At 26.1% G+C, this 18,354-nt stretch overlaps 1 protein-coding gene across 1 annotated transcript; it reads left to right on the top strand.

Annotated features, from left to right (window-relative positions):
* The first annotated feature begins 1,021 nt into the window (after positions 1 to 1,021).
* LOC135929526 (protein FAM98A-like) lies at positions 1,022 to 16,451 on the top strand. The gene is made up of 14 exons (XM_065466137.1): positions 1,022 to 1,125; positions 1,169 to 1,311; positions 1,356 to 1,412; positions 4,785 to 4,862; positions 4,939 to 5,027; positions 5,322 to 5,432; positions 6,923 to 7,126; positions 8,737 to 8,836; positions 9,571 to 9,653; positions 10,600 to 10,684; positions 11,157 to 11,234; positions 14,562 to 14,639; positions 15,985 to 16,161; positions 16,312 to 16,451. The coding sequence occupies exons 1-14, from the start codon at positions 1,088 to 1,090 to the stop codon at positions 16,353 to 16,355; spliced, it is 1,365 nt and encodes a 454-aa protein (XP_065322209.1). The 5' UTR covers positions 1,022 to 1,087; the 3' UTR covers positions 16,356 to 16,451.
* The last annotated feature ends 1,903 nt before the right edge of the window (positions 16,452 to 18,354 follow it).

Below are 18,354 nucleotides of genomic sequence, written 5' to 3'. Positions count from 1 at the left end.
TTTTTTACACAAGTTTCCTAATCCGACCTGTTAATATTTTATGAAAAATAAGTCCCAGCTTGGCTCATTAAAATTTTATGAAAAGTCTATCCCAGCCTATATATATATTTGAGTATAGATTTTCCAGCCATCGCATTTTTTTAAAATATATATATATATTCTAATAGTGTTCCTAATGTTAATGATATATCTCTTTCCTATGATAATCTATTTTAGCTTATTTTTTGTCCAGCCCAAAAATTTTATTGTCCATAATTTTTTGCTTGAACTGTTATAAATTTAAACTAGAGGCTTTCAGATCTCAAATCTAAATCTCTCGTTGATATTTAAAAACTATTTATAATTTGTAAATCATTTTGTTAATATCTTCTCTCGTTTATTCAAAAAAATTTGTATTGGCATTTAAATATACTTATATACAATAAGAGGACTAGTAAAATGATTATTTGTAAAATAGTTATGAATTAATTACTTAGAATAGAATAAATATAATTTCTGAGATAAAATACTTCCTAAATCAAATTTATAATAATAGTATTCATTATCTTCTTATTCACTATTCATAACCATGTAATTTAAATTATTTTTGTATTTTATAGACCTATATTTTCAGATTTAAATTTGATTTTCTATTTGTAAAAGGTTTAAATTACTTAATACTATAATTGGACAGGGCATCTTGAATCATATTAAAGAGGAGTATCTGCATATTTTTATCTAGATACATGGACATAAACATGGATCTTTTATTCATAAATTTTCATGTTTCAAGTTTTAGTCATATCGATCCAAATGAAAAAAAATCCTATTTTCTTTTTCAAAAATTATATGCTCAATTATTTTTGTTAGATCTGTTCATACAAGTAAAAAATTTATGGCAACCTTAATTGAAAACTTATATGTTAAGGTATTAAATAAGTAAATTATGTAAAAAGTCTCAGAGTAAAAAGGCAGAGAAAGAAATCTGAAAAAGCTTACCAGGTATAATAAATCTCAATCTTTCGATTTACTGTTGTGTATGTCAATCTCGATTTACTGTTGTGTATGTCAATCTTTTATTTTCGTATAATTCTTCACTAAATAAAATATGGAGAGCAACTTATATCAAGCTCTCGTTGATTTAAAGTAAGTTTCACAAATTTATTGTTAAGCCTATTTTATTTAAAAGATGTCCATCAATCACGTCCTTGGAAGAATTTCAAACAATAACTCAAGGTCCTATCACATCTTCTTATACTTATATAGTTTCATTTTTATCTGGAGAACTTCAAAATTTTTTGAATTTGGAGGAAATAATAAACCCAATTGATGGTTTAAAAAAATATGAATTTATTTTATTGTAACAAATATTTAAGATAATGCACATCTTCAATCATTCCACATTGAAACAAGTGCATTTTTGAAAGAACTTGGTAAAAATATTTTTGACATATATCATTATTATAATCGAATATTTCATTTTATTATTCCTGTATTAGTAATTATGTGTATTTTTCAAAAATCTAAACTTTTTTATAAGACAAATAACAAAATTTACTAAATTCAGATATTTTTAAGTTTATGAGAATATTAAATCAGGCCCTATATTTCTCGTTTTTAAAAAAATATTGGTTCAGGCCAATGCTTGAAAAAACCCTGAATATATTATTGTTTTATTTTGTGATTATATTCTTTATTTATATATATATATATATTTATAATTTCCTGAATAAATTAATAAAGGAACTGAAAAAATCCCAATATGTGATATTAGTTCTTTCATCAAGAAATGAATTTTAAAATATTTAACAATTCACGATCAAATATTGCCTATTTTAAATGAAATTATTAACTTTCAAGGAAGAAAAAATTATGCCACAATAATTTATGATAATATACCAAATATCACAAGATGTTTCTTTTTTTCACCATAAGTATTTTTATGGTCAAGGATAGGTGCAACCCAGTTGCAAATATAATTGATATGACAATCTTTTAGATGGCAAATATAATGGTGGGGTGCATCCTAGTTGCAAATATAATTGATGCCATTGACAATTTTATAGATGGCAAATATAATCATGGATAGTTGCATCCTAATTTCAAATATAAATAAAGATATTGACAATGCTAACTATGTGGGAAAATTTATCAAATGTTAAGCATATATAAAATTCTAAAATGAGTAATAAAAATTAATATATAACACCTTGTGAATTGTGATCTAACTGAAATTCTTCTATGAATTCCTTATGATATCAAATCTTCTAGACTCTTTATTTTATCTTTAAATAGATACATACCTAAAATTGTGTCATTTTAAAATAGACAATAATAAAAATATATGATCCTTTACTTATAATTTCAAATTTTTCCTACTTTTATATTATTTGTGATCTAAAATTCTTCCTTATCATATCAAATCTTCAGTAGATTCTTTATTTTATTTTTAAATAATAGATACACACCATGGTTTAAAATAGACAGCTGATATTATTCTAATAAATATATATGACCATTCTCTTATAATTTCAAATTATTCCTACTTTTATATTACTCTAATTGTTTCAAGTTTTTTAGGCAAAATTTTTGAAATTTGACTTTAATAATAAATAAATTAGAATTTAAAAAGTGCTCTTATATTTGTGTAAAATTATATTTCAGTAAATTTAATATAGACAAAAGAAATCAAAATTACTAGAAATAATTATTTAGGGTATTGTATAGGAAAAAATGTTATTGCCTTATTTTGCTTTAATTCTAACATAACTCAAATAACAAATGACAAAATCAAGTTAACAAATTCAATTGTAATAATTTTATTCAGTAAAATTTCATTTACAACTGTAATTCTAATAAAAACATAAATAATTATAAACATTTTATAATTAAAATATAAAATGCAAATTTAACAATTTTCACAAAACCAATGAATTTATAAGGTTTTTTTAAAAAAATTTGACATTTGAAATGAAACCAGGACAAACAAGTATCACACAAAATGGATGCATCATCATCTAAAGAGAGGTAACATTTCTGACAAATCCAGGACTCTGCCATAACCTGTACCCATGCATCATTTGTTAAATATTTATTATTTTAAAATCCACTTCATCATTTTTTAAAGATTGCATATCATTTTTTTTGGTAAGAATGTCATCAGAATTAATCATCTTATTATTATAAACTTTATTCAATGCAGACTATTTACATATTTTATTTATGATCCATTCAGCCGTTTTCTTTTGTCAAAGTTGTAAAAGGTTTAATAATCTGAGAAAAATAAATGCATTAATATTATTTTTTATAAAAGTTACTATGAGTAGTGATTCTATTTTAAATTTAAATATTGTATAATTTTTATTTAAAAATATTATTTTACCTTTAATTTTATGAATTTATTTGAAACCAAGTTTATATCTTGATATGGATATTTTCAACATATACATTAATGATTCTATTTTAAATATTATATTATTTTATTTAAAAATTTTATTTTACCTTTTATTTTATGAATTTATTTGAAACCAAATTTATATCTGGAGGAATAATGGTTGAATTTGTATATGTTTTTGGCATGGATAAAAAAGGTTTCGCCTATCCTTTGCTGTTAAAAATATTATGAATTTGTATGTTTTATTTTGGCTGGTGAAAAAAGGTTGCACACATACTTTGCGGCTGATAATATCTAAATTCTTCAAGTTATAAACTTGGTTTCAAATAAATTCATAAAATTAAAGGTAAAATAATATTTTTAAAATAAAATTATATTATATTTAAAATAGAATCACTACTCATAGTAACTTTAAAAAAAAATATTCATGCATTTATTTTTCTCAGAAAAGTTATTTAAATCTTTTACAATTTTGTTAAAAGAAAACAAGGCTGAATGGATCATAAATAAAATATGTAGACAGTCTGCATTCAATAAAGTTTATAATAATGAGATGATTAATTCTGATGACATTCTTACCAAATGAAATGATATGCAATCTTTAAAAAATGATGAAGTGAATTTTAAAATAATAAAATCATATTTAACAAATGATGCATGGGTACAGGTTCAGCATTTAAAGGAGAAAATTATGGCAGAGTTCTCTTGTCAGATATGTTACCTCTCTTTAGATGATGATGCATCCATTTTGTGTGATACTTGTTTGTCCTGGTTTCATTTCAAATGCCAAAAAATTTAAAAAAAAACCTTATAAAATTCATTTGGTTTTGTGAAAATTGTTAAATTTATTTTTAGAATTACAGTTGTAAATGAAATTTTACTGAATAAAATTATTACAATTGAAATTGTTTACTTGATTTTATCTCATTGTTTATTTGAGTTATGTTAGAATTAAAGCAAAATAAAGCAATAACATTTTTTCTTATAATACACTAAATAATTATTTTTAGTAATTTTAATTTCTTTTATCTTCATTAAATTTACTGAAATTTAATTTTACTACTTGCCTCGAAAATTGAAAAATCATTTTGTTTAGAAATTACATTGTATATGTATATTTTTTATATATAAATGTTATTAATAAAAATCGCGTCAGCTATTATTGGAATCAGCTAATTCAATATTGGCAAAATAAGATTGGATGATCTTCTAAAAATATCGCCCTCTAAATTATTTTTTTAAAAAATCACAAATTTCGATAATAACATGATAAATTTAAGTTGATAATTACTTTTTTATTAAAGCATGATTTCAATTCATTTGATAGCACTAAGATAAATGTTTTATGGAGATATAAATAAATTTCATAGAAAGTAAAAGTAGATATAACCTATTTTATTTGTAAAAATAGATTGCCCTTATACTTCCTTGCTTCAAGGACCTATCCATAATCGCTTATCAACTCATAAGGATAGATTGAAATTATTAGGTATTTATAACTGCACATATAATAATAACTATTTATAAATAGCTCTATTAATTATATTAATAAATCTGTTTAATAGACTATCTAGTTACTGAACTACAAGCAGCAAAGATCTCCTTAGCCAGCAATGATATGGAAATAGATCACAATGATAAATCATCAGCTATAGTATATTTTCAATTCCCCCCCCCTCCTGTTTAATCTATTTTAATTTTATTTTTTTTAATACGCTTTAATAGCAAAATTATTGGATATAGCTAATTAGTAATTACACTTTTACATATATCGCATACCTATTATTTTTAATCTAAATTTAGAGACCTCTGCCCGTGGAAACTTTCTTTAGGGTTTGTTATTCACCCCGACTCATAAATATTTTTAAATTGCCCCCACATCATTTTACCCTACCCACGGGCCAGGGCAAAGCCGATTCCTAAATCTAAATATTTATAATATTTATAGAGCGAAAGTCCGGTAGCCCATTATCTTAGGTTGATGCTGATGGCTCTATCATTTCCTGAACCACAACCAGGCATCAAACCAAGAGTGCTGTTTGCCAAAATTAGAGATAAGGTTATTATTCTTCATATTTTTAAAATAATCTGAAAGCCACAATTTCTGTACATTAATTAGTGTATTATTTTACTTTGTATAGAATATTATTTCTAAACTTGAAAATAGTGTTGATAAAAAGCGCGATTTGGGTCGATTTTTCTGCCCGATTAAGATTTTAGCCGAAATAATATTGTGTAAGCCTCAAGATTTGGCAAAAGTAGAAGCCCAAACCTTCTGCCATCTACGAGCAAAATCAGCTGGCTTACACATCGGACCGTTTTTGTAAATAAACCCGAATCGGGCTTTTTAACAACACTACTTGAAAGTGTTTGTTTAAAATATGAAAAATATTATTTTATTAAACAATTATTACTTGTTTTGTTCTCGAATTTTGCATAAACGCATTTTGAAAAAATTCTTAGCTAGAAGTTTTAAATTTTTTTTTATAATCTAAGATAGTAAAGAACTGTTATCAATGTATTATGTTTACCCATCAAACTTTATTTGATAGTTATATAAAATACTACACAATCCTGGCTACTAGTGTTGGCTTTATTGTCCCGAATAAGAGATTCCACCTCTAATGCAGGCAAATAAAAATATTGCAAATGTATCTAGGGTCATAGTCAAGCACAGGGATCCGAACTGTAACGAATTCTTCTTCAGGTTTTAAGTTCGGATAAAAATACGGGTTCGATTCGAGTTGTACCTTAAAAACCGGTTCTTAGAAATACAACATTATTAGAATTATAACCACATCTTTTAAAATGATGAATCCCTATTCCCCAAAAAAATATATTAAGCCTTATACAATTAAATATTTTCAATCATCTCTTCTGTCAAATTATATTTATAAGGAGAAATAATAAATTCTTTGGTGGGTATTGTTGTTATCGGCCCAATTAAGATTATAATCAAAATAATATTATACAAGCCTGAAGATTTTGGTCATAGAGAGCAGAAAGATTTGGGCATCTATTTCCCAAATCTCTACGCTTATAAAATATTATTTTGGCTAAAATAATTTGGCCGTTTTTAAAAATCGAGCTTTTTAACAACATGGTGAGAACACTTATATACGCTAACCTGAGTGGTTGGCATGATATCAAATAGCCACATACAAAAATATCTGAATACTCACTGAATAACTATCAATCAAAATCGATTATTAATGTACTTTAAAAGAGTTGGGATATCGAAAGGTTCAGACTGGTTTACAGACTTTTTAAAGGTTCGCTTCAGGTTCTGTAAATAAGAACCAACTGTTCCGTTTAAATCCCTGGTCAAATAACATGATAATTTTATTTTTTCTTATGTAAGATACATTTTTGATGAAATAAGCGTAAGAGGTTCACGCTGGGTGGGATTCTTATTTCAGTGAATTTTCGATAAAAGTATAATTTTGTTATTGCACCCTAAACCAAGTCAACATCCATAAATTTTAAGAAACTTAAGAAATTTATTTTTTTTCCTAAATAATTATTTTTTAAATTCTTGTCTTACCATAGCTAAAGGAGCTCATGAATTCTCAAGGTAAGCAGCCCTTAACTCTAGGACAGCCCTTGCTAAAGGAAACCCTGAATGCCGAAGAATGGCGCGAATTAGATAGAATAGTGCACGAATTGTGTAAGGAGTATAAAACAAGAAAAGATTTGTTGCTCACGCGGGTCGATCTCACAGTTGATTCATTCACGTGGTCTCAAAGGCTTAAGGTTTAATTTTTTTATTCTTAAGTCACTTTCAAAGCTGATTTACTTTTAGCAATATAACGAACAAAACACTTCGGATGGTTGCATTTGCATCTTAATACATTTTTGCTTACAAACTTCGTTAAAACCCTTTATATGTGTTTTGTACCACAATATTTTAAGTTTCGTTATATGCATTTTATTTCTAATGTTATTACTTAGCATATTTATTCTCTATTATTTCTATAATTTTTCGAAAGAAAATAATTATTTTAAATATCCTATGATTTATAGGCATATTTTTTTTAGCAAAAGAGCCCTGAAGGCTAAATGCACCTCTCTCTTTGCTTCATTCATTTGTAATTCATAAAAGTTATCGTGATATAATTAGTTAGATCTTATTTGGGCATACACTATGCACTTTTCTCTTTGCCTCTTCTTTCTTTTGTAATGCATGATGAAGGTTAATATTTTGTTTACAATTAATTTTTTATTTTAGTTAATATTTTCATTTTCGCCTATTAAACGGCTAATCAAGATTTCGCTAAGGAAATTATATCTGTGAAGCTTACTTTTAATATTATTTTAGCCCTTTTTTAAAAAAAGTCGGCAAAAACGATTTTAACAACATTCATTTTGAGTATATCCTATTTTTGTATGCTGCTTAATTTTAATTTAATCTTTTTTTTTCCTTAATTTTTTGAGTGGATATTCACTTAACATTACAACATATTTTATTTAAAATAATATTTCACATATATCAATATCAATCACAACATTTCATTTATATCAAAACTAGGGATGTACCGATATTTTATATCGGATCGGATCGGGCCGATATTTCGCTCATTTTAAAATATCGGTTATCGGCAAATATTATAAAATTTTCCGATCCGATATAAAATGGCGCTTTTAACAAAATTTAAAAAAAATTATATCTAAAAAACCATTTATTTTTATAAATAAAATCGAAATACATTTTTATGTTTAATTTTTTTAATAGAAATAATTAGTTAATAAACATTCTGCAATATAGTTATTTTTTTTCGCATTCTGTTTAAAAAAGTGTTCTTTAATCTCTTCAATATCTGTTTTTAGTGATGCTAGTGATATTAACAGTCCCCATCACCGCCGACATATCTCTGATATAAAAAGAAATCTTCGATATATTAATTTTAAATATTAATTTCAAATTTCATAATATATTTTTTTATTACTAATTATGTAAATAGATTAATGTTATTACTTATTATATAAATAATAGCAATTGAATTGAATATAAACTATAACTGACCATTATAATATATTTAAATGACATTGTACTAATAAAAAGTATATTAAAAATTAAAACCGGTATCTTTGCAGAATACAAAATTAGATATGATATCGGATCGGTTATCGGCCGATATCAATTTAATATCTGAAATATCGGATCGGCCTCCAAAAAGTGGTATCGGTACACCCCTAATCAAAACTCAATATTTCTTTATTTCTATGTCACCTGATTAAGTTAAAACAATGAAAAATTCAAAAAAATAATAATCTTCTAGGAAATATATTGACAAACGTTTATATCTGTCAATTACAAACTGACAGATACAACACTACTATTAAAAATAATTATATCACTGTAGGATAAAAAAGGGTTGATAGCTGAGAAATATAATCCCATGAGGATTCTACTAAACAACAAGGTCGCGATAAACGTTGCTGATATTTTGGCTGCCAGAGATGGTACATTATTTTTAATATAATATATTTTAAGATATTTTTAAAAAAATTTTGATCAAAATAATTTTTTTTTACTCTTTATATTTTTTTTTCTAAATTTTAAGGGCTTACGATTATTATTTTTTCCCAAAGTGTTGAATTGCTTGTTATTAGAGCCAACAAATCGTATTGATCGTTTTTTAGGCTTTGTGATTTTTTAAAATGTTTTTTGTTCCAGACTCACTTGGATAGGGATTCCTTATTAACTTCCACCAGGCCTTTTTCTTAATTCTTACGATCACCCATCTACCTCATATTTTTTTGATCTCCCTAGTTGGTTTTCTTTTTCAACCTCATATTATACATTTCTTTAAATATTTTCTGTCTTTTAGCAGAAGAGTATCTATTGCATCTATGCAAATTCTTTTTCCGACCTCTTGGTTTTGATATACTTTCGCAATACACTGTTTATTCTCATTGTTCATTCTTTCCAATTTAGTTTCTCTTACCACTTTCATTGATCACTTCTTATTCCTTCCTAGCGCAGCTTTTGTAAACTATCTTATGCTTTTACTCTTGTCATTATCGTCAAGTCAATTTGAAACTTTAAACCGCTCTGGAACATCGCGCCATTCCTACGCCATCTTGATGCAGAATGTATTTATTTTTTTTGGAAAAGGTGCGAGGGAGTGGGGCGGGTGTGTAATTATATTACCATTTATATCATAATTCAGATTAAAATAATATCGTTATTATAGATTTGTTGCATTTCGAGAAAACGAGCGACTCTGGTGTCCGGAAGAACACTCGGAGTAAAATTAGCCAAATTCTTATAGGAAGGGTAACAATTTTTTTAAATTAATTTATTATGTTTTACACTTTTTTCAGATATCATAATTTTATACCTCATTATTCGTTCCACTAATTAGATGATAACATGGTTCATCAATTTCTAAGACACCTTTTAATCTCCTGACAGTTAAAATTTCGGGTCAAATGTTACTACTCACTCTGTGACCAAGATAATTATTTCTTGCTTGAATTTTTTTTTCATTTATTACAAATAATTTTTACCAATATTTTTATGGCAACATTTTTTAAAAAATATTTTTACACAACTATAAATTCCTCTCTCGTGTATTTGACATAAAGAAACGATTTTTATTTTGGAATTTTTTTTAGCACCTCTCTTAAACGTCGATGAAAATAATGCCTTTACTTTTTTGAGTAGAAGGAACGCCATTCGTTTCTTATTTCAAAATGTAACGAGTAACGCGGTTTTTTAAATAATAGTAACGCATTACAATTTTTTTTCTTAAAAAATATTTTATATAATTCTATCATGTTATAGTCTGAAGAAAATTTGGGTCTAATAATTATGAGATGAGAATATCAAAAAATGCTTCATTTTGTTTATTAAATTTAAAACAATAATCTAATATCAATTATCAATATATACCATGATAATTGGGAACGAATGCCAATGCCCCCAGCATTTTTTATTTTTCTAAAACCATTGTGTTTTATGCTGGGCTTGATTTGATATAAACTTAATTAATGATGGATTATTGTAAATTTCTATAAAAGTATAATATAAAAACGAAGAATATTTTATCATTTAAAAAAATAAAATGTGAATATGGATAGATGCAAAAAAAACCATTTATTAAATCAAAAATTTTTTCTTCGTGTCAAGTATGTTACACTTTGTAAATATTTATATACTTATAATGGTATGAATCAATTTTTAATATTACTCAAATTTGTTTTAAACTTTTTTCCCGTAGGTTCCTGACCGTGGTGGAAGACCGTCAGAAACTCAGGCACCCCCTAAGGAAATCCCATCTTATAAAAAGGATAACCAATCAAATCGTAATATTTATTTAGTCTATTTATTTTTTCGTAAAAATTTCCGTTTCTTTCATTAAAGAGCATAACTAAATCCGGATAAAAATTTCACGATTTATATAACTTTCGTTTCTAAGGATTGATAAGGTTTGGATGAATTTATAGTAAGCGAGATGGATTTAACAGATCATTCAATTTATAAAAATTTAAATTCCAATTAGCTTTTATAAATTATTAACGATATCAAGATTTTTTTACACGCGACCAGCTGTTAAATAGCTGACCATTTTTCCTAATCTTGTTTAAATAGAATATATTACTTAGATTCTATTTGTAACATCTATGTATAAAAAATTATCATCTTATTTTTCTAAAATTATTAACGATGAACTATTCAATCAATAAAAAAATGAAAAACATTTTTCTAAGTCTAGTGGAAATATTTTTTTCCTCTTCTTAATAGATTTTTATTTAAATAAAATTTTATTTGTTCCAGAACATAACCAAAATTTTTCCCACAACAATCAACGAGGCGGAAGTAGAGTTCAAGGAAATTGGTCTGGAAATAATCCGAGTAAATAAAATTTAAATTATTTCCTAGGGGTAATCCAAATTTCTCATTTTTACTCCCTAAGGCATTAAGGAATTTACCTGTTTTAATCTGGTTATATTTTTATTTAACTTCTATTTTTACGAAATATACTTACATGCCTCGTTCTATTTGATAGTTAGTCGTAATTTACAAAAAAAAATTTTATATAAATAATCAAGTTTAAACTAAGTATAAAATGGACTTTATAAAGTAGCCATACATGATATGACTACTAGTGATCTGCATCGGGCCTATTTTCAAGCCCGGCCAAGGCCCGATTTTTTTTAAAAAAAACTTTTGCCTGCCCGGTCCGAACTTATTTTAATATAAAAATTAATTTTTATAATTACTCAAAATAAAAGACATATGTTATATGGCTTCCAGTTCTATAAATAAAATCAAATGTTTTTATTTTACATAAAAAATTTAATATAAAAATTGATAAATTTAAATATATTTTAAAAAATTTCCAAGGCGACCGAATTTTATTTTAAAATATTAGACCCGAGCGCGGCCTGAATCCCGTTTTGGCCGGGCTTACTTTTACAGATCTCTAATGACTACATCAGTAGTATAAATAGTTTCTTCTTTCTTATGGATGGGCAATCACAGGCCAATTCCTTGGTCCATTTTTCTTTCATTGCATTCAGTCTCTCATTTGCATTTAAGTTGAAATGTTTTATTAAAATCACTATCGTAAGTTAGGTTCAACATCTAAAAGGAAAATACCCAATTTTTTTCCCCATTTTGTTAAATGACGATCACTAAAAATAAAAAAGGTCACGTTTTTAAGATTCTATTTAAGAAACGGCTATAATAAAAAAATGTCATTATTCAAGTATGTAGTAAAATTATTTTACTGTCCATAATTCTCCATGGAAAAATATATATAAAATACTTATCGCCAATTGATAAGCTCCTTAGAGAACATTTTTTTAAAAGAATATTAAGTTCCTATATCGTTAATTAAAATAATGTAAAGCACATATATTTAAACTTGGAGTAAATCCGAATTTAATGTAATGCAAGGCATAAAAAAACAAATTTAAATTCACTGCGAGTAACAAACTTGCTTCAAGATCTCGTCGCTATAGGTGTAAAAGTGCTTCCTCGTTTAGCGTTTGCGCCTAAACTATCATTGTTTAAATTGAAATGGTAAAAACGTTTAAAAAAAGTTTTCAATTTCCACGAAACCATTTAAAATGCAATATTTCATTTGAACATAGTTTTGGGAGCAAGAGCAAATATGATTGGTCTATATCTTTTTGGTAATCAATTCTATTTTTCACTGGCCTATGTTTAAATTTACATGGGAGCGTCTCCTGATATAAGGTTTCTAAGTAAGTATTAGTAGGTTTTTGCAACTCTTTAATCCCACTCCATATTATAGATAGTTATTTAATTTTAAGTATATCTCATCCAATTAAAAAAATTTGTTAATTGAACATTCTTTGAGTTGAGCTATTATTTTTTATCATAATAAAAAAAAAAAATTTTAAATAGTTAAAAATAAGTATTATAGTATTCATTTTTTGCAGTTATATAAAATGGTGATATGCATTATTTTTCAAAACCCTGACCCGGCTCGAAATTTTTTTTAAAAAATTTGTCTGGCACGACCCAATTCTGAAGAAATTTTTAAAAGCCCAACCCGAGATCTGTCCGAATTTATTAAATATAATTAAATATTTTTCTACAAATAAAAAATATTGATGCCTTGTTTATTAGCATTTTAAAATATATCAACTTATCTAACAAAAATGAAGGATATCATATTTTAAAATTTAATGGTCGAAATTTTAAAAAATATTAGGGCCGATCCAACCCGAAATTGTTTTTCAATAATTGGCCCTCTCATTTATGACTTATAATTCATCCTGCACATATACCTACAAAAATACGAATCGAATCAAATAATTGCATTATTCATATTCGATTCGAAATTCCGAATCGAATAATTCATTATTCGTATTTGTACGAATAATAAAATGATTATTCGATTCAATTCGAAAATTTTATTTAACCATAAATTAAAAAAGATAGAATATTAAATTTATTTTGTAAAATTTAACTATGGATAAAAGACAAACAAATTTTATTAGCAAGATAATATAGAAGCATATATATAGTATTTTTTTATATAATGTAGTAAAATCAATATAATATTCATATCATGTAGAAGACAAATATACCAACAACAAATTTTTTAAACAAAAAGTTTTTGCATAAAGTAAAATTTATGATTTCTCCATCATCAAACGACGGAGAAATATCTGGTACGCCCTTCATTCTTGACGGGATGGCTACTAGTTTATTATAATTGTATATGTGTTATAAATTGCATATAAAAATAAATACTTTCTTCGTCCATCATAAAACAATTTGAAGTTAATTTTGTATTATGAAGTTATTCGAATAAAAACAGCCGTTAACAACAATTTTAGAAATATAAAATGTTTCTTCATTATTCCACTAGGAAATTTTATTAAATATGAATAATTGCGAATAATTCCGACTAATAATATATGATTATTTTTCAATATTATTATTTTAATCGAATAATTTGATCGAAAAATTATTCGACGAATAATATATTTTCCTTATTCGAATTCGATTCAAATTTTCGAATCGAATAATTCGTATTCGTAAAATACAAATCGAATATCGAATAACAAATAATTCGTTTTAGGTATACTTACACACATAAAAAACCATATATTCTAAATGAAACTTAAATTTCTAGATGATTCTGATGAATCATCAACATCTATCGATGAAAGTTGTGTGGATGAACTTAAAAGATTTATTGCTCATAAAACAAATAACATTGAGAATATTTAGAAGTTTTGGAAGCAGGAAAATTATTTTTCTTAACTAATAACAGCCACGGCAAGTTCTGCTTCTAGTGAAAAGTTATTTTCTATAGCCAATCGCTTATTAGAGGAAAGGCGAACATAATTGAAATAAAAAAAAACATGGACATTTTTCTTTTTTTAAATAAAATTTTTGATTTTTAAATTATAATTATTTTGTGTTATTAATATGGAATTCAAGAAGTAAAAACTATGATAAAATATATTCAAAAAAAGCGTAAAAGTATAGCAATAAAGTCTTGAAAAATTTAAAACCCGTGAATTTTTGGGCTTGATCATAATATTGTTTTTCGTGAGCGGGTGGGTTGGGTCAAATTTTTTTTAGTAGTGATTAGAAAAGGCTCAGTTTTTTTATTGCTACCATGAGTGGGCAGGCCATGAATAAATTAGGTCAGCGCCCATCTCTATTATCAATTTTAAAAATATATATTTACAGGAAATATGGGAGGAGATTTTCAAAGATATAACAATTCACATCAACCAACGCATCAGCATTATGCTACTCCACAACAAAGTTTTTTATTATTTTGCTCGAATACTTAGACCTGTGCGCCGGCCGGCCTTGGTTACGCCGAAAACGCCGCCGATTTTCATATCGGCAGCGCACGGCCTGCGTAAAAATTACTTTCATATTTTATATTTTTTTATTCTAATAATTGGTCAACATCACTATTGTAATTTTTTTAATGTCAATCAGGATTTTGATGAATTTTTATTTTCTACTATTTTAAAATCATAATTATATTGACGTCATTTCTCACAAATTTTACTGCAATTGTTGCTTATAAAAGGCTATTGGAGACGATGATGATTCAAATACGCCATTTTCACAGTATATATTTTTTTTAAATATTATTTTCTCATTTATAGACAATATCTTTACTAAATTAAAATATATTTTTTGTAAAATATAACCTAGCTATAAAATTCAAAACTTCTCAATAAACATTAGCACGAAATTTGTTAAAACACTTGACTTCTGAACATAATATTAAAGCAGATACTTCATCAACGCAAGATTTAAAAAAATATTTTATATCCAAAAAAATTCCAGACAAATTCTAAAACCTCTAAAAAATGGTTTCTAGCAAGAAATTATGTGTTATTATGTTGTGCTGACTTATTACCTTTTCAATCAATTGATAATATAGGAATGAAAGATTTTTTGAAGGTATCAAATTTATAGGTTAGGTGACTTAGAGCAAGAATGCCACAGTTTTCTTGGAAAACGATATTCACAAGATGTGGACGTTCTAAAATTTTGGAGAGAAAAGAAGAGTGAACTTCCCAATCTTTCCAAGCTCGCCAAAAAAATTCTTTGCATTCCGGCGACCAGCACACCTAGTGAAAGAGTTGTCTCTACCGCTGGATTGACGTTTAATTCAAGGAGATCATCTATACGTCCCGAAAATCTAAATAATATAATTTTTATACATGATAATTATAAAATTACGAAATCGATTTTGGATTTGTAATGAGTTTTCTATTAAATAAATATTAAAAATTATGCCGAGATATCTGTAGAGTAGTGGTATTTGTTTTTTTTAAATAAATTATTAAGCAATTAAAAAAATTTATGTTATAAAAATTTATAACTGCGCCGATTTTGTTGATGGTGGCTAAAAATCGGCGCTGCCAGCCGTCGATTAGATTTTTGGAAATTGCGCCGGCCGCCGATAGTTTCGTCGGTGCAAAGGTCAACGAATACTACAATAAATATTTTATTGTGATCTTTAAAATGTAATATAATTATATTATTTTGTCTAGTTTTTTTTTGAAAAATAAACTTGTTATTTAATATAATTGGATCACATTTTGAAATACTTTTATACAAGATGTTTTTATTTCCTTGTAAATAGATTATATGCCTTCACCTGGATTATACAACACTGCTAACAATTTTCAAAATAATACGCAAGGATATTACAACCAACCAAATTACAATTTTCCTACAAATCATCAAGCTAACATGGGAATTGATCCTCAATTCTATAATGGGCAACAACACTCCAATCCTAAAAGAAACCGGGGTGGAGGTACAATTTAAAATTAGGAAAGGTCCTTCCAAAAAGTGAGTCAGGTCTAGACACGGGCGACATAGGCTTAGTACAAGACTTTAATGTATTTTATTATCCATTTTATTAATAAATATCAAAATAATAAATACTTTTTTCTTTTAACTTTAGGCCAATTTTCTCAGCAAAATGAGGGCCACAGAAATCGCTATTGAAGATTCTGACCACAGAAACTGCATATTTATATACTAATATATTATATTTATGTAATATGATTATCATATATTTATGACAATAAAAAGTTTATTCTTTACATATAAAATTAGTCATGGTGTGAGGTACTAGATATGCAGGGTTTTTTTTAAAAAAATTCTTCACTTGATTACTTTTACTAGTGTTGTTAAGGTAACTAGTTACATTTTTGCTAAAAAATAACTGTAACTAGTTATATTTTAAAAATTGTAACTAGTTATAGTTTTAATATGTATGTATAAATCTAAATAAAGGAAGATAATGATTCAGATATTGAATACATTTCAATAGAAGATATAATGCCTTTTTCTGGGATAACCAATTATAATATAAATGACTTCGACTACCTTCCCAGGCATCGAAGATGTTCCTGTCACACATTAAACTTAGTGGCAATACAAGATGCCAATAAAATACTTTTAAACAATGAGGATTATAGGAAAGTGTATAAGGTTGCTATATCTAAGTCAACGTTTGTGGAATACACATAAAAAATCTGGGCCATCAGCTGAGCAAATTATAAAGAGACATTCTCAGCTGCCATATCCCATTGTAACAAGATGGGGTTCTTTTTATACATCTTTATCTAAAATATTATCACTTATAAATGAAATGCCTTTGGATTTCGATTTATTATGTGATGAATTAGAATTGTGTAGATTTACATCACAAGATCGTGATTTTATTAAAGAATATTGCAGTGTAAATTTAAATTAATGTCTTATAAATAATTTACAATTAAAAAAAAATAGATAATTCAACCAGTAGCTAAAGCTATTGATATACTAGAAGGTGAAAAATATATGTATCTAGGTTATTATACCCCAACAATAACACAGATACTTATCTGTCTGGACCTAAAGGTGTTCAAGAATTAAAATATTATCAACCTTTAAAAGATGCTATATTAGCTAGTATTAAAAAAAGGTAACTTAAATTAAATAATTATTTATAAATTAATAATACAATGATGTAGGGTTTTATGATCTTTTTGATAATGATAGCATAATTGCTGCTACTTCATCCACTATTTAAAACTGATTGGCCTTGGATAAGGCAAGAAAAGAATAGATCAAAAAATATGGAAATTTTAAATTTAATAAATACTTTAATACCTCGCGGTGAATCTAACACAAATGGCCCATGTTCGCAACAAACATCATTAGTTGATTTAAAGCGTCAAAATATTATTGATAATGATGAATTTATTGAAAATTTTATTAAATCCAATAACAGCACATTATCTTTATATGACGATTTTCCAAATTTAAAAATACTTTTTATTAAATATAATGTTATTACATCAAGTGCTCCTGTAGAGCGTTTATTCAGTCTAGGGAAACTCATCTTTGGAGATAAACGAGCGCGTCTCCTAGATAAAAATTTTGAAATCCAATTATTGTTAAAAGCAAATAAACATTTATTAAACTCAAATTTTTATGAAAAATAAATATGTTTTTTCTTCAATGCAAATATATAGGATATTTTTATTCGTTGTAAATATAAATATTCTATTATCCGATTTTTTTTTCGGTTTACTTATTTTTTTATATAAATAAATTGTATATTTTTTTAAAACAAATGATTATAATTTGCAGTGTTGTTAAAATAGCGCGTTACTTTTTTCAGTGGCGATAGCTTTAGCTGGCTACGTTTTTTAGAAAATATCGATAGCGGTAGCTCGCTACTAATTTAGAGTTTCAATTTTACATAATCAATACATCTAAAAATTATTAAAATATATATTTTATTAAATCTAAAATTATGATCCTTTTATTTAATTTAATTTTGAAATTTATATTTAAAAATATACAATATAAATCTAGTTAGCATTATAAATCTAGTTATTTGAGATTGTTGAAGATAGTGAAATTTCTTTGATAAATGAGAAAAATATAGATTATCCTTTCCCAAAATTCAAAAAATACTTTAATCTTGAAGAAAAAATTACTGCTGGATAAC

This window comes from Gordionus sp. m RMFG-2023, chromosome 5 (genome assembly GCF_954871325.1).
Source record: "Gordionus sp. m RMFG-2023 chromosome 5, tfGorSpeb1-WG-v2, whole genome shotgun sequence".
NCBI classification, from domain to species: domain Eukaryota; kingdom Metazoa; phylum Nematomorpha; class Gordioida; order Chordodea; family Parachordodidae; genus Gordionus; species Gordionus sp. m RMFG-2023.
This window is presented reverse-complemented; position numbering and strand designations above follow the sequence as displayed.

Excerpts from the sequence above, each read along its gene's own strand:
- LOC135929526 (XM_065466137.1), top strand. The coding sequence starts at position 1,088 with ATGGAGAGCAACTTATATCAAGCTCTCGTTGATTTAAA. Across the intron at positions 7,127-8,736 it reads CGTGGTCTCAAAGGCTTAAG|GATAAAAAAGGGTTGATAGC; the intron begins GTTTAATTTTTT and ends ATATCACTGTAG. Across the intron at positions 10,685-11,156 it reads AAAGGATAACCAATCAAATC|AACATAACCAAAATTTTTCC; the intron begins GTAATATTTATT and ends TATTTGTTCCAG.